Consider the following 22357-nt stretch of genomic DNA (forward strand, 5'->3'; position numbering starts at 1 on the left):
ATATCAATGACTTGGATGAGGGGACCAAGTGTAATGTACCCAAATTTGCTGATGATACAAAGCTAGGTGGGAAAGTAAGCTGTGAGGAGGACACTAAGAGGCTGCAAAGGAATATAGACAGGTTAAGTGGGTGGGCGATAAGGTGGCAGATGGAGTATAATGTGGGGAAATGTGAAATTATCCACTTTGGTAGGAACAGTAGAAAAGCTGAATTTTTTTTTTAAAAAGGTGAGAGACTAAGAAATGTTGGTAGTCAGAGGGATTTGGGTGTCCTTGTACACGAATCACAAAGTTAACATGCAGGTACAGTAAGCAATTTGGAAGGCAAATGGTATGTTAGCCTTTATTGCAAGGGGGTTGGAATTTAAGAATAAGGAGGTCTTGCTGCAATTATATAGAGCTCTGGTGAGACAGTTTTGGTCTCCTTACCTAAGGAAGGATATACTTGCCTTTGAAGGGTGCAACGAAGGTTCACTAGATTGATGCCTGGGATGAGAGGGTTGTCCTATGAGGAGAGATTGTGTAGAATGGGCCTATATTCTCTGGAGTTTAGAAGAATGAGAGGCGATCTCATTGAAATGTATAAAATTCTTAGAGGGCTTGACAGGATGCTGAGAGGCTGTTTCCCCTGGCTGGAGAGTCTAGAACAAGGGCCAGTCTCAAGATAAGGGGTCGGCCATTTAGGACCGAGATGAGGAAAAATTTCTTCACTCAGAATTGTGAATCATTGGAATTCTGTACCCCAGAGGGCTGTGGATGCTCAGTCGTTGAGTATATTCAAGACTGAGATCGACAGATTTTTGGACACTAAGGGAATCAAGAGATAGGGCGGGAAAATGGAGTTGAGGTCGAAGATCAGCATGATCTTATTGAATGGCGGTGCAGGCTCGAGGGGCCGTATGGCCTACTCCTGCTCCTATGTCTTATGTTCATATACACCCCACACGATTTTCCTTTCAATTGGAGTTAAAGTCCCTAATAAAGTGTAAAGAAATAAAAGGACTGAGCTATGTCTGCTTTTTTTTTTAAAAAAAACATTTTATTGTTGACATTATAACAGTACAAATTGTGACGGTGAGCTACTAAGCTCAGATCATTAGGTGGCACACTGTAAAACAAAAATAGATAATATTGGGCAAAAAAACTGTTCTCAGAATCAATTTCTACCATTAAACTAAATAGCTGTTCAAACTGAGAGATTTGGTTCACTTGTTAAGAAAATGGAATAAGCCTGAGAAAATATTTTTGTATGTGCAAAGGAAAATGGTAGAGCCTTTCACACCTGAAAACATTCTTTTGATATTCAATCAGAATAATTTTATTCCCATTTTCACTTAACTTGGATTTCATCTTTTCCTCCCAATATTTTTTGCGATCCATACCACAAAAATGAAGGATGATGTGTAGATTCCATAACAAACACTTAGGTCCTTATTAGTTTCTACTGCATATATTTTCAACATTTATTTCCCATGTTTGGTTTCAAAAATCCTTCAACAGTAAACAAAGTGATTTCTTATCTAGTTGCACATAAAAAACTTTTTTGGAACTCTGGGGTAAGCCTTAAACGTTTCAAATAAAATGCTTACTCCTTTTAAAAAAAAATTATTCTCAACTTCACTGGAATATGAAAGTTCTCCACAGCCGTTCCACTAGTGTCCATTTTGCATCTCCATTCGAGTCTCTGGAGAGTCCTCACCTTCCGACAATTTCTCATCACCTGGATTAGTATAATAAAGAGCTGTGTTACAATAAATATTATTTTCTGCATTACTGTATAGATCTGAGCTTAGTTGCTTATTTTACCATATTTCTTAAGGGGCTGATAATGTAGTCCTCGTGCTGTGGCAGCAGCAGCACTACTCTTTGGATGCTGTATGTAACTATAGTTCTATCAACTGACCTCATGTTATGATGCAAGGTCAGTTCCATTGTATAATATTGCAGCGCTTCCAGCACACAGGACACGAAGCAAAGGGACACATTATCTGGCACCAGTAGCTCACCCTAAAGCTGTACTGCTACTGAGGAGTTTTGAGATGGCTGCAGCAAGGCCAGGACGCAGCTATGCTGGTCCTGCTGCATCGGGTGCTAAAGAGAAAAGTAGTCCTTTCTGGAAAATAGTGGTATTCTTCTTTGAAGAGTAGCCCAAAAGCATCCTGAATGGAGGTAGCAGAGTGAACACTCACACCTGTAATCAAATCATAACTGCTATTCTGTATGTTAATCTTACTATGAAATAAAGCAGCTTATCGATTTGTATTTGGCCTCATCTCACCAAGTATATGCTTATTCCGCCTTCGGAGACATTGAAGAAGCAAAAGGCACAAATATCCGGTTCAGGTCATAACAGGGTACTATTGTTACATTCCTGGGTTATGCCATAATACAAGTAGATATAGGGCAGTGAGAGTCAACTCCCATAAGACACTCCGACCATTTATGGGTCAAACGGACAACACTACATCTGAGAAGGTATGTATGACAGACACAAATTTCTAAAATACGCCCATGTCTTAGCACTACACTCCATATTGCTGCCATGTCAATGCATCTGTCCTGAGACACTCAAAATGTGACTAGAAACAAACATTGGACAGACACCCAACACAATGTTCATGTTGCATGTTCACGGACTCATTTGGTGGCTGATGGCAAGGGCCTTCTGCTGCCACTGGCCTCCTCTTCTCCACCTGTTCCATGGCAATCACACTTTGCAGGTTATATTTATGCGAGATGAATCACGTTCCAATCACCTTGGATACCTAGCCTAACCTGTTCTGCATGCATCCTCTAATCCTGCACTCCCTCTTCCAGAAGCAGCAGTTCCCTCGGCTAACACCCACTGATGGAGTGCAGCTTTAAGATGTGAATAGTTGTAGTACTGAAACCCTAAGACACTATAAAATCAACAATGAAATTTCTGGGTCAACATGCAGGTACTTGATATAACTACCAAGCAGACTCCCCTTTATAGAGCAGGAATCAACATGGCTGAATACAATGACTACCCAGCGCCTTTTAATATGGATGCTAAGCTCCAGAATTGTTAATCAGGTGCTGAGACTGCATTGTGGGGCAAGGACGTCATTAGAACATCTGTTGGCGGCCACGGGTACTTTCTAACTGCATTACCTCATGCTACGTGCAACGGGTGCACATCAGGTCTTAGAGTCAGATAATACATATCACCTATATCCGAAGCGCATTATCAGCCCCTATATGCATACATGTGAAAACAATACAATTTTTCTTCTGTATACCGAGGACATACTTACTTTCCAGTGTTTGCTGCAATTCGTGTATAGTGCTGAGTAGAACATGGAACTGTTTTCTTCTCAATTCAAGCTAATAATAACAGAATTGTAGTTAGAAGTGTTCATTTGAATGAAAATGGAAAACATAAAATAGAAATGGCTTGGTCAGGGCTTAATATTACCTTATCTTCAACACTTTCTTTAATGTGAGAAAGGTGTTCTAGTTCCTTACCCAGTGCCTCCAGTTGCCTACAAATTAATCATAATACTCAGCAAGGAAGACAATATTTTTCAAAGGCCAAACTTAATTTTTACATTTTCTACAGACATTTAAAAAAAATATTCTGTGGGGTTTATCTTATTTTGTCATTTCTTCTCAACTTTCCCCTTCCAACTTGGCCTCATCTCCTCACCCCATCTTTGATTATCCTTCAATTAAGAGGATGGGGTTGTCCATGTGACTGACATCTCCACAAATGCAAAACTGCTAACTGGTGGAAAGTCAGTATGCACCATTAACCAATGATAGAACAGCCTACATGAGCAAATGCTGCCTGTCCATGCATATCCATACCCCAATATGTCAGAACTAGTGTCCACTTCTGTCCCATTTCTTTTAATTTAAAAACACAACTGAAAGGCTCAAGAAAATATATTTTATTAGAAAACACTTACTGTAACGTTTCATGTCTATCAGGATGCTGCTGGATCACCTTTGCTAATGCATCATACTCTGTAAAAATGAAAATAGGAAAAAATTTTCTTAAAAAGGATTTTACTTCACCAAACACAAACTATAGAAAAAAAAATTATAGATGGTTTAGTTCTCAATAAATTAACCATATCACTTCAAAAAAAAAAGGGGAGTGAGCTCCAAATTCTAAGCTCAGCTGAAGCAAGAATCAGCAATGAGGTAGGGATGACAGGAAACCGAGTTGAAGGCAAGAGCACGTCTGGAGGGAGAGCAGAGGAATTGGGACTCATGTTGGAAGGGACTGCGACAGTAACGGGATTTGTATGGAGAACAAGAGTGGATTCATGTAAATTGGGAGACAGCGAAGTCAGCATTGAGACCAGGAGGTAGTGGCAAAGTATAGAGGATGACGCTTCTGTAGGGTGCGAGGGCAGGTTTGGGAAAGTCCAGAGCCTCCATTTTAGCTTCTGGAAATTGTAGCCTAGTTGTTTGGATGCTTCACATCATAATTGCACTCGTTGTGCATGGGTTACGATAATGTTTGGGCCATGTGGTGGCTTGAGGCAGCTGTAGTGTGGTTATATTGCTCAGAGCATCGTGCCTTAACTCGGCCATAAGTATCATGGGACAGCGTACTAGAGGTTGGGGATAGTCATGAGGTCTGGCTTATGGCTTCAGACTACGTGTGGTGGAAGGGCGAGAAAGCAGTAAGAGCGAGTAGATGGTGGATAAGCTTCTGATCTTTTGTCTGAACAGTTAATTTTTTTTGTGCTTATATCGCTATAAATATTTTTTATTAACATATATTGAAGTGGATGAGGATGCAAGCTTTATCTCCATTTTTTTTGCTGGAATGTGATCAAGGAGAAAATTGAAAAGGGGAGAAAAAGTTTGTCTAATACGAGTAAAACAAAAGTAGAAAATAACAAATTAGAAAGGAGGAAAGCACAGACATCTTATCTATTGCTGCCTGATACTGGAACAGGAGGTATATTTTCTGTTAGTTCAGGTCCAAATACTGAACACATTGATACCTGAACTAAAATAAGTTCAGGCACAGATGTGATATGATGTGGAGATGCCGGTGATGGACTGGGGTTGACAATTGTAAACAATTTTACTACACCAAGTTATAGTCCAACAAATTTATTTTTAATTCCACAAGCTTTCGGAGGCTTCCTCCTTCGTCAGGTGAACGGTATGGAAATTACATTTTCGAATCCTTCGCATTTTAAAATCACAGAACAATGCCTGGTGATTACTGCCCGTTGCCAAGGCAATCACAGTGAGCAGACAGAAAGGTGTCACCTAAAAAGGCCACCGAATATACAAACCCCCCAAAAAAAGAGAAGGAAGACAGTCAATGACCCGTTATATTAAAAACAGATAACATTTGTTCGCTGGTGGGGTTACGTGTAGTGTGACATGAACCCAAGATCCCGGTTGAGGCCATCCTCATGGGTGCGGAACTTGGCTATCAATTTCTGCTCGACGATTTTGCGTTGTCGTGTGTCTCGAAGGCCGCCTTGGAGTATGCTTACCTGAAGGTCGGTGGCTGAATGTCCAGGGGTTTGTATATTCGGTGGCCTTTTTAGGTGACACCTTTCTGTCTGCTCACTGTGATTGCCTTGGCAACGGGCAGTAATCACCAGGCATTGTTCTGTGATTTTAAAATGCGAAGGATTCGAAAATGTAATTTCCATACCGTTCACCTGACGAAGGAGGAAGCCTCCGAAAGCTTGTGGAATTAAAAATAAATTTGTTGGACTATAACTTGGTGTTGTAAAATTGTTTACAGATGTGATAAGCATAGAAGAATGTAGTAGAAGCATGCTAAGCATTCACACCTGAACATACATCTCTAGGTGCCAAAAAATGGAATGGTGTTCCATTTCTTCAATGAAGACATGATTTACTTGAAAAATGAACATTTTCTTACATGTTAAAAAGTATATTTAGTTCATGATACAAGTATAATTGCCAACAACGTACAACAGCTCTCTTCTCACCAAGTGCTAAAACCTCACCTGCAATTTGAGAAGCTTACCAAGTACAAAGACCCAAGTGCAAGATTGTTAGCACAAGTTAAGAATTGGAATAATTGCTCCCAGTCTTATGGCAACTGTTCCCTTCCCATTGCTGCTTCAGTTTGTAATTGTTTTCCTATTTGTTTAACATTTTAAAAAATGCAAAAAAGGGAGGAAAACTTTTTTTTTAAATTGAGAAACTGGAAGGGCTATAAAGTATGTTCCACAAAAGGCCCTTAATGTCACAGCGCAGCATCTGGTGATTTTCTGTATCTTTAAAAAAAAATGCTTTAATCACTATGATTTTTAAGTATACTTTTAGTAATTTGTTATGGTAATGTAGTTTTAGGAAAACATTTGAGAAACAAATTCCTTGCAATCAGACTGCTAACAGATATTGGGAACTGTCCTGACTATAAATGTAAAATAGATACATCTTTATTGGGGCCACTAGTTTATGGAGGCTTAAATAAGTGAAATAAAAATTTTCTTACATAAGATTCTGGGATTTTTTACTAGTGTTTTGGGGATCATATTTTGAAATTCTGTCCACTTTTCTACGTGTAATAATAAAGATTGTATTAAAAAAAATTATAAAAATGTCAGATTTCATATGTACACTGTACTTGGTAAGCTTCTCAAATTGCAGGTGAGGTTTTAGCACTTGGTGAGAAGAGAGCTGTTGTACATTGTTGGCAATTATATTTGTATCATGAACTAAATATACTTTTTAACATGTATAAGAAAATGTTCATTTTTCAAGTAAATCGTGTCTACCTCACAACCACCTCCCTCGACCCCTCCACTGTCTCCACCTCCCCTTGACATTCAACGGCATTACCATCGCCGAATCCCCCACCATCAACATCCTGGGGGTCACCATTGACCAGAAACTTAACTGGACCAGCCATATAAATACTGTGGCTACGAGAGCAGGTCAGAGGCTGGGTATTCTGCGGCGAGTGACTCACCTCCTGACTCCCCAAAGCCTTTCCACCATCTACAAGGCACAAGTCAGGAGTGTGATGGAATACTCTCCACTTGCCTGGATGAGTGCAGCTCCAACAACACTCAAGAAGCTCGACACCATCCAAGATAAAGCAGCCCGCTTGATTGGCACCCCATCCACCACCCTAAACATTCACTCCCTTCACCACCGGCGCACTGTGGCTGCAGTGTGCACCATCCACAGGATGCACTGCAGCAACTCGCCAAGGCTTCTTCGACAGCACCTCCCAAACCCGCGACCTCTACCACCTAGAAGGACAAGGGCAGCAGGCGCATGGGAACAACACCACCTGCACGTTCCTCTCCAAGTCACACACCATCCCGACTTGGAAATATATCGCCGTTCCTTCATTGTCGCTGGGTCAAAATCCTGGAACTCCCTTCCTAACAGCACTGTGGGAGAACCGTCACCACATGGACTGCAGCGGTTCAAGAAGGCGGCTCACCACCACCTTCTCGAGGGCAATTAGGGATGGGCAATAAATGCCGGCCTTGCCAGCGACGCCCACATCCCGTGAACGAATGAAAAAAAACATTGCTTGTCCGACAAGCAAAAATTTCCTCCAACTAAATATTGGGAAGACCGCAGCCATTGTCTTTGGTCCCCGCTGCAAACTCTGTTCCCTAGCTAACGACTCCATCCCACTCCCTGGCCACTGTCTGAGGCTGAACCAGACCGTTCGCAACCTCTGCGTCCTATTTGACCCTGAGATGAGCTTCCGATCACAGATTCGCTCCATCACCAAGACCGCCTACTTCCATCTCCATAACATCACCATCTCTGCCCGTCTCAGCTCATCTGCTGCTGAAATCCTCATCCATGCCTTTGTTACCTCCAGACTGGACTATTCCAATGGTCTCCTGGCTGGTCTCCCATCTTCCACCCTCCATAAACTTAAGCTTATCCAAAACTCTGTTGCCCATATCCTAACTCACATCAAGTCCCGTTCTTACTGACCAGTCTGGGAACACTTTGATTTTAAAATTCTCATCCTTGTTTTCAAATCCCTCCATGGCCTTGCCCCTCCCTATCTCTGCACTACTCCAATTCTTGCCTCTTGCACATCCCCAATTTTAATCGCTCCACCATTGGCGGCCGTGCCTTCAGCTCCTTAAACCTCTCCGTCTCTCTACTTCTCTTCCTTTAAGACGCTGCTTAAAACCTACCATTTTGACCAAGCTTTGGTCATCTGTCCTAATACCTCCTTCTGTGGCTCAAAATTTTGTTTGATAACACTCTTGTGAAGCACCTTGGGACATTTTACTACGTTAAAGGCGCTATATAAATGCAAGTTGTTGCTGTTGGCTGAAAGCAAGTTTCAATACAGCCTTTAACCTGCTTCTTACTTTTTAAAATTGGAAATGGAAGAATGTAAATCGGAAATGGAAGAAAGAAATAAAGAATGAAACTCAGTTATATAGCACCTTTCATGACCCCAGGACACTCCAAATTACTTTGTAACCACTCAATCAGTTTTGAGGTATAATCACTCTTGGTATCCAGGCAAACCCAGTAGCCAATTTGCACACAGCATGGTCCCACAAACTGCAGTGAGATAAATTACTTGCTAATCTGTTTTTTGTGGTGTTGGTTGATGATTGCTGGCAGGGACGCTGGGAGAACTCCCTGCTCTTCTTTGAAGAAGTGCTATCAGATCTTTTACATCCACCTGAGCAGGCAGGCCTCAGTGTAACATTTCATCCGAAAGATGCACCTTTGAGAATACTGCACTGAAGTGTCAGCCTAGATTATGTGCTCAAGTCCTAGAGTGTAGTTTGAACTAACAGCTTCTGGCTCAGAGGCAAGAGTGCTTCTATTGAGCCACGCTGACAACTAAAGGAGTTGTTAGTCCGATGCAAAATTTTTACTTAACAAAATCTGAGTGGTCCATCATTTAAGGAGTAAATTTTATGATATAGTGCTCCTGGCAGAGAATTTCACACAAGTGGAGTACATATTGGGCTGGATTTTGCTGTAAAAGTAATGGTGAGGCTAACAGCACTCACCGTTATTCAAGTGCAAATTGGACAGCAACTTCCGGTGACCGCACATGTGCAGTTAAACGTGGAAATCCGGCAGTTACTATGAGATGTGATGCTCCACCAAAAGCTGCCTGAATACGGCATCTCGTCAGCTGGCTCTCCGTTCAAATGTATTGATCAGCGTGAAGTTCCAGTACTTACCTATTAGGTACGAACTAATCGTGCCAAAAAAAGTTAAGTCAAGTCATGTCATTTCAAGTCTAAGTACCCTTTTAACTGAGTGATAAGTCTTAATTACTGCCAAACAACTTCTCTGGTACTGAAAATTAACTTTTCTAAGTGTGATGTCTCATTTCTTCAGATTTTAATTGTTGTTGGACATAATCTTTTTTTTAAAAAACATTTTCTTTCTGTCTCTTAATTCAATCTTTATTACCCTCTTTATTTTGCTTTCTGTACCTGATTTGACATTGAATTCATTATTCTAACTTACACTTCCTGGTTCTGACTCTGCGCTGTTATTAACAATACTTCAATCTGATTGGTTAGGGAGATACACAGCGGCTTGCCCTGCCAACACAGGTCCCAGATGCCCTGTAGAGGGAGTCGTGCTTTTTGGCTCCCTAATTTAGAGGAACTTGCCGTGCAAAAGCTCATAGAAAGTCTATGGGCGAGTGCAAGTCCAATGAATGGCAAGTGCCGTTCATTTGCCGCTCACAGCAAAATCCAGCCCAGTAAGAATTCAGGCACAGAGATCAGCTTGCTGAATTTCCAGCTTGCAAGATTTTCTGTCCATTTGTTTTAATGCCTGGAAAATTATGTGGGCTGCAAATCAGACATGCTGACTTCTGGGCCCAAATTCCTAAAATGTGCTTCCATCAAACAAATGTGTGTGCTGAGATGCTGAATCATTAAATTCATCCCTAAACGTTAATGACTGCACATATTTAATACTTATGATTTTGGACTGTCATGTTAATATACACAAAGTTACTGCACCAGTCAGACTGAAAAGATTACATCCAGTATACAGGGATATTTGTTGATCAGCGGGAAAATTATAAAAATAGTCATTCTGATTTGTGGTTAGAAGATTAAGTTTCCCGTAAATTACTTCAATGGATTGATAGTGAAAAGTTTCGTCTCTTTGTACTTCAAACTGAACTTCCTCAGCATGAAGTCAATGAATATACCCAAAGAACAAACTGTGGTCAAAAATAAATAGAATTATTTAAATAATCACACTGTGCATTAGACACTGGAGAAACACATTAAAAACCTCCAGCTGTTAAAATTGAAAGGCCTGAAGATTAGCTTATTCAGTGTTAAAATTACTGAGATATTGTGACAAACATCTATAAGTTGAGACTTTAATATAAGTTGATCAGGTACCAACACTGATTTTTGATATTTAGACCATTTTGTTCAGTAAAGACTGCCTATATTGAATCAAATATGACAAACAAATAAAATGAACAAATATTACCTTGACGATTTTTCCGAATTCGCTTTGCTTGTAGAATCTGCTTTTTGCATTCTGAAATTTTGTCATGTGCAGCTGAAATGTTACTTTCTGAAAAGAACACAATTTTCTTAGTAAACACAAATATAAAAAAAACCCATCTTTATGAATTCTTTTTCACAGAAAAGGTCCTCAACAGAAATGTTTCCGCAGCAGTTAAGGCTATGGTAAAATGTAAACAGTTACTCTTTAACTATAAAATATTAGGTCACTGTATACTTGATGGCAGGGTATTTATTTTGAAATGTTTGCCACATGCATTGAGCTTCCACCAACTGCCCAAATGTGAAAGCATGCTGGATCAAACATTAAAGTGTTTTGAATATATTGAATGAATACATAGTAATGAATAATGGACAGTACTGAATAGACTACTGTAATTATGGCTGAGCACCCTGAGAGCCCCAACTTGAATTCTCAGCAAAAACAATTGTATTGTACGCCAACACTTTCTCTTTCTTCCTTCACCTGTCCCCCATTATGTTTTCATCCCTTCTTTCCTAACAGTGGTGTCTTGTGTTGGGTACGTTTCCAGAGCCATCAGTATTCCTTTGGTACTTTGCGCAAGTGGCTATGCTTCAAGTGTGATCCTAGACAGTGAGTGTCAGCAGGCTATTTGATTATGGAGTGTATTACAGGTCAGGCTTTACCACCCACCTTCCCCCCAACCCAAAACATCTTTATTTGTGTTTACAGCTAGACAGCAGTTTCCAAAGCAGACAGAGTCCTTGCAAACTAATACTCCCAGCCTCTCTTTCCTCTCCAAAGTTCTTGAACGTGTTGTCACCTCCCAAATCTATATCCATCTCTCCCGCAACTCCATGTTCAAATCCTTCCAATCAGGTCCTTCCAAATCACTCAAATGGCCCTAACCAAAGTCACGAACAACATTCTCTGTGACTATGAGCATGATGCATTATCTTTCTGTGATGTCTACGCAGCCTTTGACATGGTCAATCACACCATCCACCTCCAATATCTCTCCTCTGTTATCCAGATCAGTGGGACTTCCCTTGCTTACCTATCCAATCATAGCCAGAGCATTTCTATCAATGGCTTCTCTTCCCATCAGCGTATTGTCACCTCAGGAGTACTCCCAAGGATCAATCATTTGCACACTGTTCCTCATCTACCCTGGATGGCATCATCCAAACATGAGGTCTGCTTCCATACCTACACATGAAACCCAGCTCTACCTCTCCACCACCGCTGTGACATACAGCCTTGGCTGAGCCATAATTTCCTTCAGCTAAACAGTGTCAATACAAAATACATCGCTTTCAGCTCCCGCTGCAAACTCTGTACCCTCGGTACTGATTCCATCCCCTTCCCTGGCCATTGTCTCAGGTTGAACCAGACTGTTCACAACCATATTCAACCCAGAGCTAAGCTTCTGATCCCATATCCTCTCGTCACAAAGACAACCTGGTTCCACCCCTGTAATATTGCTCATCTCTGCCCTTGCCTCAGCCCATCAATTGCTAAAACCCTCATTCATATCTTTTGTCATTCCAGACTCAACTATTTCAATACTCTCCTCGCCAGCCTCCCATCCTCCCCCTTCCATAAACTTCAACTTATCCAATGTTCTTCTGCCATATTCTATCCCGCACCAAGTACCAACTCCCATCATCCCTGTCCTTGCTGACCTACATTGGCTCCTGGTCACAACGCCACAAATTAAAAAATTTCCATCCTCGTATTTAAATCACCCTAGCATCACCCTCCCTCTATCTCTGTAACATTCTCCAGCATTACAACCCTGGTTCATTTTTTGGACCACGACCAGTTTTATTTAACTTTTAAAATGATTTAATAGTGCACAGAAAAAAGAAAATATTCCATTGTCCTGAAAGGATCAATAAAATCCATGTGAATCTTTCTATTGTGAGCAATAGGTGCTCATATTACACAGAACAAGTGCTGTCCGCAGATTGAAGGCAGTACAAATTCATATTTCCCAGCTGCAACTAAATAAAAAGTTGATCAGAGCCACGAGTTTACCATTATAAATAGACCGATTTAACTGTACCATTTTTATGCTTTTTCTTACCTATGTCTTTAGATATTTTCTCATAGTTGAGCATTTCCCTGAGGTTCATATCATACACGAGCAATGTTTTTCCCATAGAAAATTCACACTGTCCCAATGTACCAAGCATGCGCTGGTATTGACTATACCTAGAAGATAGTTGGGAGAAAATGCATTAAAATACAACAATCTATTTTCATCATAACCACAGCAACTGAACAATATGCTTCATCATGAGTCACGAATTATAACTGTCACTGGAAATCACAATAGCACAATTGTGCATATTTCGCCGCAATCATCAAATTCAAACTTGAAAATTAAATCCAAATCAAAGCTCCCCCTATTGCTCAGTAAGTTTATTTAGTGAGTAGCTGAGCCAACAGACTCTGAGGCTTGATCTGTACAGAGTTAGCTGGTGGCTACAGCGGTGCTGCAATTGACCTGAGTCGACTTGGTTGGGGAGACGAAAAGACTACCCAGAGTTTCTGCTCCTTAATGTTCTAAAGTGAACCCAGCTGTGTGGAAATCAGGCATGGCTGCAATTTGCTTGTTTGTGATGTTCCCTGTGGCAGAATAGATTGCTGACACTCATCGTCATGGTTCACACATGGATAATACCCATTTGAGCAAGGTATTAAAGGGTACCCCGTACACAAGGAGTCAGCATCTTCGGAGAGAATGGTTTAAACTTGGCGAGAAGAAAAAAAAGGGGAAAAAGTAACAAAATTAACTTTTTAATGTTGTGTCTGATTACATTCCAATTTATTTTTCCACATTGTCCAAAACAATTCAACATTGTTATTCTGCAATTATTTCTCAATAGCAAAATGGATACATTTTATTCCTAACCTCTCAGCATGGATATGTGTGTTATGTTGTTGTTGACAATGCAGTCAAAATGGCTATTACTGGTGTTATGATCAACCCCGTGAAGCCCACTCTTAATGATCAATTCCAACTGAAGTACTTGAAGGTTTAAAACATCAAGTCTGAGTACAATACATCTCACAGTACTAAAAGAATTCAAGGTAGTAGTGGAATGATACACAAAAATTAGTGGAAAGCTCATTTCAGACTAGTGTGTTAATATAGAGTGCAAATTTATTTAATAAAAAAAAAAGCCAGAAGCATGATCCTGGGAACTGCCATCAAGTGAGCAAATATTGGAGTCGATTGTAAAACAAGCAACTCAAGAGTGGTTAGCGAACAAAGCCAATAAATCTAAACCAAAATGTATTTACGAAAAGTAATCATGCCTAACAAATTTAATGGAATTCTTTGGAAATTTTAAGCTAGTGGACGAGGGTACAGTGAAAGAATACATAATGCAAATTTTGAAAATCATGAAAGAACGATTAAATACAAAACAAAAAATACATTGCTGCCTTGTACAGGCCTTGGTTAGGCCTCATTTAGAATACTGCATTGAGTTTTAGTCCCCTCACATGGTGGGTGATAGAGACCGTGGAAAAGGTTCAGAGAAGGGCCACTAGATTGATACCTAGTTTAAAGGCCCTTGGACACTACAATGGCTTTTTACTCCAGAAAAGCATAGATTTGAATGAGGTCTTTAAAATTAAAAAATGATTAGATTCAGTCAAGGATAGGCTATTTGAGTTAAATAGATTAGGGAGAACCAGGGGACATGAATATAAATTACATAAGCATTGAACTAGGTTACATGTCAGGATGTACTAATTTTCAGAGAGTCGACGACCTATGGAACAAGTTGCTGGCACGTGCAATGAATGCAGATTCATTGCAAACATTTAAAAGGGAGCTGGAGTGTGGCCAACATAATTACATTTAGAAAGTAAATGGGTATCGGGGAATGTCTCCCCCAGTCACTGTTCTCTTAGAAGTTGTTCGATCGCCTTCAGGTGTCAGAGCAATTTCCCACAGTTTTTTTTTCCTACACTGGTCTAATGTTTTCTTGCCTCTTCCAGGAGATTGTGTAGTTGATGCATGGGTGGGATGGGGAAATGGATGTCATGATGTGCAGAAGTTGCACCATGGCAGTATGGGACATGCTCAATGCACCAGCTAGTCTTTTCCTGTCTTTGGTTTTTGTAACCAAGTCATGGGAGCAGACAAGTTCTTTGAGTTCTCTTCTGATTTTGCACAAAGAAACAATTGAATACTAAGGAAACTATAATCTACTTTATACTCAAGAAGTGTCAACATATGAATAGTTTGTCACCCAGCACAATGAATGCAGATTCAGTTTTATAGTGTTCATAAAGACAGATATCCAATTCTGATTCCCAGATAACAATGTAGGACTGGGAGGTGAAAATCATCTGGTTGAGTCCTGGACATGAATGTAAACAACAGTGAGTTAAATGGGTTGAATGTTTCTTTCCTACTTTATCTTCCTATGTCCTTAAGGTATTAAACCAGAGCTAAAATTACAAGAGGATAAATCCATAGTACTGCACAAGAGGCAGAAAACAAACATTTTAAAATCTTTTTTATATAACTGAAATGAGAGTTGGTTATTTTCTTCTACATTATATAACATTTTGCCCACCATAGTTTTGCTGTTTAAATATAAATTAGAACATGACAGTTAATTTACTGCAGTAGGATTTATTCACAACCACCACTTTGAAAACTTTTGCTTTAAAATGGTGTCCACGAAAAAGGTCTATAATTATGGTTAAACTCAGTAAAATAAATGTCATTCACAGTTTTGAATTATTTTTCCCATACATTTACATTTTATGCACATCCAATCTAGGCCCCCCTCGGATATAACAGCACACACCTGACCAGATCTCTTTACACAGAAGGGTGCATTTACACTACAACTGTACCAGCGTCACACCAACACTACAGCTATAGTGTAAATGCAGCCTAAATCCAGAGTCAGAGCACAACCTGACATCCAAGAGAAGCGGAGTGAAACTCCCTGAAGGTCAGCCCTGACCGTAATTTATACAATGCAAATTTAGCATCAGCGCAAAGTGGAAACGACTAAACCACTAACTGCATCAAAGTTAAACTTGTGCACATGCACCAAACCAGTCACCTGCTTAATTTTAAAAAAAGTAACTGAAGTGCCAGTAGTTGCCAACACAAATAATAAAATGTCATCTATTCAGCCACACAATAAACACAGAAACTATTCCACTCATGTCCTGACCTAAAAAACTTGCTTGTGAATTGAGACCAAGCCAACCATGGAATACTATCTGTATCCCATGGACAACCATTTGGATCAATAAAACAATAAAGACAGCTGTTTTCAGAGAAGTACAAAATTTACTCTCTAGAAATACTGGATGAATTATGGTTTGACTGTATAAGCTTGTGGATAAATATTTTTAAATATAGCATCACATATTAAGAATATCAGTGCTGTAAGTGACCTTATTCAATAGAAACATACAAATGTATTTGGCAATTTAATTGAAAGATTATGGCTCATGACTCATGACAGTAAATATGATTACACACTGTATTAAGCGTAAATTTTTACAAATTGTATCTAACATATTTTGATATAACCTTTCCTTGTGTGATCCTTTTATTAAGGACTGCCAGAGATGTTCAACTCCATTAAAACTAATAACATACCCCTCCTCTTGAGATCCAGAATTACACCATTTAATGAAGCTTTTCAGGAGCAGGTTAATGCGCCGATCATCACCAGCACCATCTCCGTCAATCAGAAGCCGCTTACGTATAACTTCATCTAAAATAGAATAATTTTGAGAGGTAATAACACTCACTTTTCTCAAACTCAATATTAAGCGAAGCCAATGTGATTAAACACATTTTGCAGTTTAATAAGATTTGACTTCACTCAAGACATTTGTAATCATTAGTAATTTTTCTTTATTAACAATAAGTTCTCATCATTCCCAATACACCATTTATGAAGTTAACCATTCAAGTACAGGAAGCTTGCTTTGTTATTTTTCAAAAACTTAATTGCATATTCTTGGCATGCATGGTTTAAAATACACTGCTAAGCCATTCAAAATCAAGAATTAGGTCAACTCAAAGAAGTTACTTTATCACAAAAAAAACTTTTAAACAAAATCTATTCTTATTCTGAGCAAATATATTTTGCATCTTTCTCTCCCATCCGCTTCAACAAAAAAGTATCTGGGGAAAACGTCTAGTGGGAAGTCTGTTAAACAAAGTACACGAGCAGCAGAGATACCTATGTGCAGGTCTTAAGCTTAAATATATACATACAAATTAATTTAGCCAAGATTAAATTATTTGATGGCAGAGCAGCAATCTTACAAAGAGGATAAACCTTGGGAGATGTTGCAAATCCATTTCCTCAATAGCCAAGAGAAAGACACAAACAACTTCACTGTACAAAAATAAAATCCTAACTCAGGTGGTCATGAAAAAGCACACACAGTCAGAAGGAAAGATTTTATCTAAGTTGACGTGGATTTGTTTGACTCGGACAGATATATAAATCATTTTAGTCTTTATCCATTGGTGTGCAAAACTCAGCTTCCATGATTCCAGTTGTAGAATTTAAACTTCGCTTATTTTCTTTAATAGCCATTTTGATAAATATTTTTAATTTTGTATTGTTTGACAATATGTAGATTTTTTTCTTTTTTAAAATATAGTACTTTTGGTCAGAGCAACCAAACCAGAGTATGTTTCAGTGCTATTTTGTAGTGTGTAATGAGAGATAATGGTTCCATATCATACATATTGTCTACAGCACAGAAACAGGCCATTCGGCCCAACTTGTCTATGCCGGCATTTATGCTTCACACAAGCCTCCACCCACCCCTCTTCATCTAACACTAATAGCATATCCTTCTAATCCTTTCTCCCTCATGTACTTATCTAGCTTCCCCTGAAATGGATCTATGCTATTTGCCTCAACTACTCCTTGTGGTAGCTCGTTCCACATTCTTACCACTCTTTGGGTAAAGAAGTTTCTCCTGAATTCTCTATTGGATTTATTAGTGATTATCTTATAATTATGACCACTAATTTTGGACACCCCCAAAAGTGGAAACATTTTCTCTACGTCTACCCTATCAAACCCTTTCATTATCTTAAAGAACTCTATCAGGTCACCCCTCAGCCTTTCCTGACAAGTATATCCTCTCAGTTCTGGTATCATCCTTGTGAATCTTTTTTGCACCTACGCCAATGCCTCTATATCCTTTTCATAATATGGAGATCAGAACTGTGCACAGTACTCCAAGTGCGGTCTAACCAAGGTTCTATTCAAGTTTAACATAGCTTCTCTCCTTTGGAAATGAACCCCAGTGCTTGGTTGGCCTTTTTTAATTACCTCATTAACTTGTGTCGCTACTTTTAGTAATTTGTGTATCTGTACCCTGAGATCCTCTATCTGTTCCTCTACCCCATTTAGACTATTATCCAAGCAGTACATAGCCTTCTTATTCTTCCTACCAAAATGCATCACCTCACACTTATCTATATTAAAATTCATTTGCCAGTTACAGCCCATTCTGCAAGATTATTAATGTCCTCTTGCATTTTAACACATTCTTCCTTTGTATTAAATACACCTCCCAATTTGGTGTCATCCACTAATTTTGAAATTGTATTTCTGATTCCCGAGTTCAAATCATTAATGTAAATTCTGAACAACAGTGGTCCCAGCACCGATCCCTGTGGAACACTACTTCCTACCTTTTGCCAGTCTGGGTAGCTATCCTTAATCCCTATTCTGTTTTCTGTTTTGTAGCCAGCTTGCTATCCATTCTGCTACCTGCCCCTGACTCCATATGCTCTGACCCAAATCATGAGTCTACTATGTAGTATCTTATCGAAGGCCTTTTGAAAATCCAAATATATTACATCTGCTGCATTACCCCTGTCTACTTTTTCTGTTACTTCTTCAGAGGATTCAGTATGGTTGGTCCAGCATGTCTTTCCCTTTTGAAATCCGTGCTGTCTACTCTATTATATTTTTGGTTTCTAGATGTTTTTCTATTACATCTTTGAGTAAAGATTCCATTATCTTTCCTACCACCAACCTTAAGCTAACTGGTCTATAGTTCCCTCAAATTGCAATACCTCCCTTTTTAAAAGTAGGAATAATATTAGCTGTCTGCCAGTCCTCTGGCACCATTTCCTTTTCTAATGAATTTTTATATATATGCAAGTGCCTCTGCTATCTCTTCCCTAACTTCTTTTAATATGCACGGATGCAATTCATCTGGACCAAGGGTTTTATCCTCTCCAAGTTTGATTAGTTTATCAATTATCTCCCCCTTTCTATCTTAAATGTCTTTATATCTTTTTTGATCTCTTCTTCTAATGTCTTGCCCAACTTGTTAGTCTCCATAGTAAATACTGAGGTGAAGTAACTATTTAGTATTTCTGCCATTTAGCTGTCATTACCTATGAGTTTATTTTGTGCATCCCTTAGCGGCCCTATCCCTATCCTGATGTTTCTTGTTATTTATGTGTCTTTAGATTACTTTATTTCTTTTTGTATTCCTCAATAATTTAATTTCGTAGTTCCTCTTTGCTTTCCGAATTGTTTTTTGGACTTCTTTCCTAACCTCTTTGCAATTCCTTTTGTCATCCTCTCTATTGTCTATGTACTTAAGAGTACGCCATTTTCTTTAGTTTTTGCCCTTATTTTTTTATTCATCCATGATATTTCATTATTGGCTAGTTTGTTCTTGCTTTTTAGAGGAATATATTTCTCCTGAACTCTTGATCACCGTTTTAAGTATTTCCCACTGCTGTTCTATCTCTGTCAAAAAAAATTTCCAGTTTACCTTCCCTATTTCCATTCTCATCCCCTCAAACTTAGCTTTTTTCTGATCTATTACTTTGGTCTTTGTCTTACTTATGTCTTTCTCAATCATTATTTTAAACCTTATGTTATGATCACTATTGCCTAGATATTCCCCTACGCTTCTTTTATCTGCTCTGGTGCATTTCCCATTTCTAGATCCAGTGGTAATTCCTCTCTTGTATGTCATGTCATGGTAGTATTTAGACCTAAGCTTGCGTGGATTTTGATTTCACTGACACAGAACAACATGTAATGAGCATCACAAACTTATTTAAAAATCAAACTATCAAATTTTCAAAATAAAGACCAGCTGTCAAGTGGTTCACATCATAGACTATTCCTCTCTTCATATTTTATAGAGGTACCAAAGATACAGTACTGAAAGGAGTGCAGAAATATTGTATGGTGTGAGAAATAGATGGTGTTAAAAAAATAAAGGAGCAACTTAAGGAGTTATAATTGTAGATTTTAAAAAGCTGCTGCTACTGTCATCCTCAGGCTATTTTGCCCCCTTAAGGCCTCTCACCAACTTTCATGCTGCTGCACCACTGAAGTTTCCTCAGTGGCACTAAAGGGCTCCCTCTTGGTGGCGGGAAACCTGCCAGGAACCCACCGTGCATTAGAAATGAACTGCAATCGAGGAAAATAGGTTGGAGTTGTGGTGTTAGAAGGGCAGGTGGAAGAACCCTGTGGAGGAAAAATGCAGCCCATACTGTCATGTCACCTCCCAGTGCCATGCCCATTTCTCCAGATCGCTTCAAATCCTTCTGACAGCATTAAAACGGCTCTAGCTAAAGTCACAAAAGACATTCCCTTTGATTATGATCGTGGTGCTTTCTCTCTCCTTGACCTTTCCACAGCATTCAAAATGGTCAACCATACCATCCTCCTCCAATGCATCTCCTTCACTGTCCAGCTCCATGGACTTGTCTGAATGCAGTTTTCCAGCAAAGACTTCACTTCCCTCCCCTGCATGGTCACTCTGGGGTCCTCAGTCCTTTCTTCATTTTTATCTACATGCTACGCCTCAGTGACATCACCCACAAGGCATGGCGTCGACTTTAATGAGAGTGCTAATGAAACCCAGTTTTACCTCCAGCACTTCCTTCGAACCCTCAATGCCTCAGACTGCCCGTCCAACTTCAAATCTTGGATGCCACAGCTTCTTCCAGCTCAACATCTGGAAGACTCAGGCCACTGTCTTCGATCCCCTCACTCATTTAACACAGATTCCAACCCCGTCTCCAGCTGAACCAGAGTGTCCTGTTTGATCCTAAATTGAGCTTTAAACCCCACATCTTAACCATACCACGACCACTTACATCTAGCTCCACAACATTGCCCTCATGTGCCCCTACCACAGCTCCTCTGCCGCAGAAACCTTTATACACTTTAGTCACCTCCAGAATTGACTACTCGAAAACTCCCCTTAGTAGCCTCCCATCCTCCAGCTCCCATAAACTCCAACTTGTTCAAATCTCTGTTGCACATATCCTGTCATGTACCAAATCCCACTTGCCCATCATTCCTGCCTTAACTGACTGATATCAGCTCCAGGTCCCCCAAAACATTACATTTAAAATTATTGACCGTATAATTCTCTCCATGACCGTGCCTCATTCTATCTGTGCCATCTTTTCCAGTACTCCATCCCCTCCTGAATACTCTATTCCTCTGCCTCCTTTCGTCCCACCACTAGTGGCAGTGCTTTCATCTACCTCACTCCAATATTTGGGAACTCCTCTCTGCCTCTCCACCGTTAGAAACCTCCTCAAAATCCTTTTGTTTGACCGAGCTTTCCATTACCCTCCTTATTTCCTGATGTACTGTCTGTTTTCCTTATGCCTATTTGTCGAAGGCTTGGGGCATTTTTGACATTAATGATGCCATACACCTGCAGTGTAGCTGCAGCCTGAGTTCATACATTAAAGGTAGTCGACAGCTACTAAACGAATTCAAAAAAGCTTGCAAGCAAATCTGCACAATGAACACACGAAACCCCTGGCGTCATATTAAACACGTGGAGTCCCTGTAATTAGAGTCACATTAAACTCACAGGGAACCGGAGCTCACATTACCCGGTTAGTTGGGACACAACCCGAGGACCCCTCGGCCCGCGGCTCAGTAACCCGGCGGTACAACTCTCGGTCCCCATCACCCTCCGTTCTGAGATCTCCTTGGCTACAAGGCGGAGAGAATGGAACCCGCCGGCACTCAATTAGAAATCGAGGCGGAGGCTGTAGCCGGAGCAGGCCCGGCCCGGCACAGGAGCCTAGAATCGAAATAGAGAATGACTCCTGCGGGCGGGGGGTAGTAGCCAGCGCCTGGAACTCGGCCCCAGCTGAGCTGAGGAAGTGAGGACCGGAGTCGGAGGCAGTTTCTTACCGTCGGTGATGGACATAATGTCGGCTCCGGCGGGACCCAGAATGCAGCGCGAGACATCATCGGGGGACTGGGGGCGGAGTTAGAGAGGGGGGGGAATGGGGGGCGGAGTTAGAGAGGGGGACTGGGGGGCGGAGTTATAGAGAGGGGGGGAATGGGGGGAGGAGTTAGAGGGGGGACTGGGGGGCGGAGTTAGAGAGGGGGACTGGGGGGCGGAGTTATAGAGAGGGGGGGAATGGGGGGAGGAGTTAGAGAGAGGGGACAGGGGGGCGGAGTTAGAGGGGGGACTGGGGGGCGGAGTTAGAGAGGGGGGGACTGGGGGGCGGAGTTAGAGGGGGGACTGGGGGGCGGAGTTAGAGAGGGGGACTGGGGGGCGGAGTTAGAGAGGGGGGGAATGGGGGGAGGAGTTAGAGAGGGGGGGAATGGGGGGCGGAGTTAGAGAGGGGGGGAATGGGGGGCGGAGTTAGAGAGGGGGGACTGGGGGGCGGAGTTAGAGAGGGGGGGGAATGGGGGCGGAGTTAGAGAGGGGGGAATGGGGGGCGGAGTTAGAGAGGGGGGACTGGGGGGCGGAGTTAGAGAGGGGGGACTGGGGGCGGAGTTAGAGAGGGGGGACTGGGGGGCGGAGTTAAAGAGGGGGGGAATGGGGGGCGGAGTTAGAGAGGGGGACTGGGGGGCGGAGT

The 22357-nt window shown here is 40.8% G+C and overlaps 1 protein-coding gene across 1 annotated transcript; it reads right to left on the reverse strand.

The window, feature by feature from the left end:
- Positions 1–1017: 1017 nt before the first annotated feature.
- thoc7 (THO complex 7) lies at positions 1018–21747 on the reverse strand. The gene is made up of 8 exons (XM_067998839.1): positions 21681–21747; positions 16106–16223; positions 12545–12672; positions 10456–10542; positions 3933–3990; positions 3440–3506; positions 3279–3348; positions 1018–1720 (listed from the first exon to the last, which is right to left on the reverse strand). The coding sequence occupies exons 1-8, from the start codon at positions 21694–21696 to the stop codon at positions 1653–1655; spliced, it is 612 nt and encodes a 203-aa protein (XP_067854940.1). The 5' UTR covers positions 21697–21747; the 3' UTR covers positions 1018–1652.
- Between the last annotated feature and the right edge of the window lie 610 nt (positions 21748–22357).

Source organism: Heptranchias perlo, chromosome 17 (genome assembly GCF_035084215.1).
Source record: "Heptranchias perlo isolate sHepPer1 chromosome 17, sHepPer1.hap1, whole genome shotgun sequence".
Lineage (NCBI taxonomy): Eukaryota > Metazoa > Chordata > Chondrichthyes > Hexanchiformes > Hexanchidae > Heptranchias > Heptranchias perlo.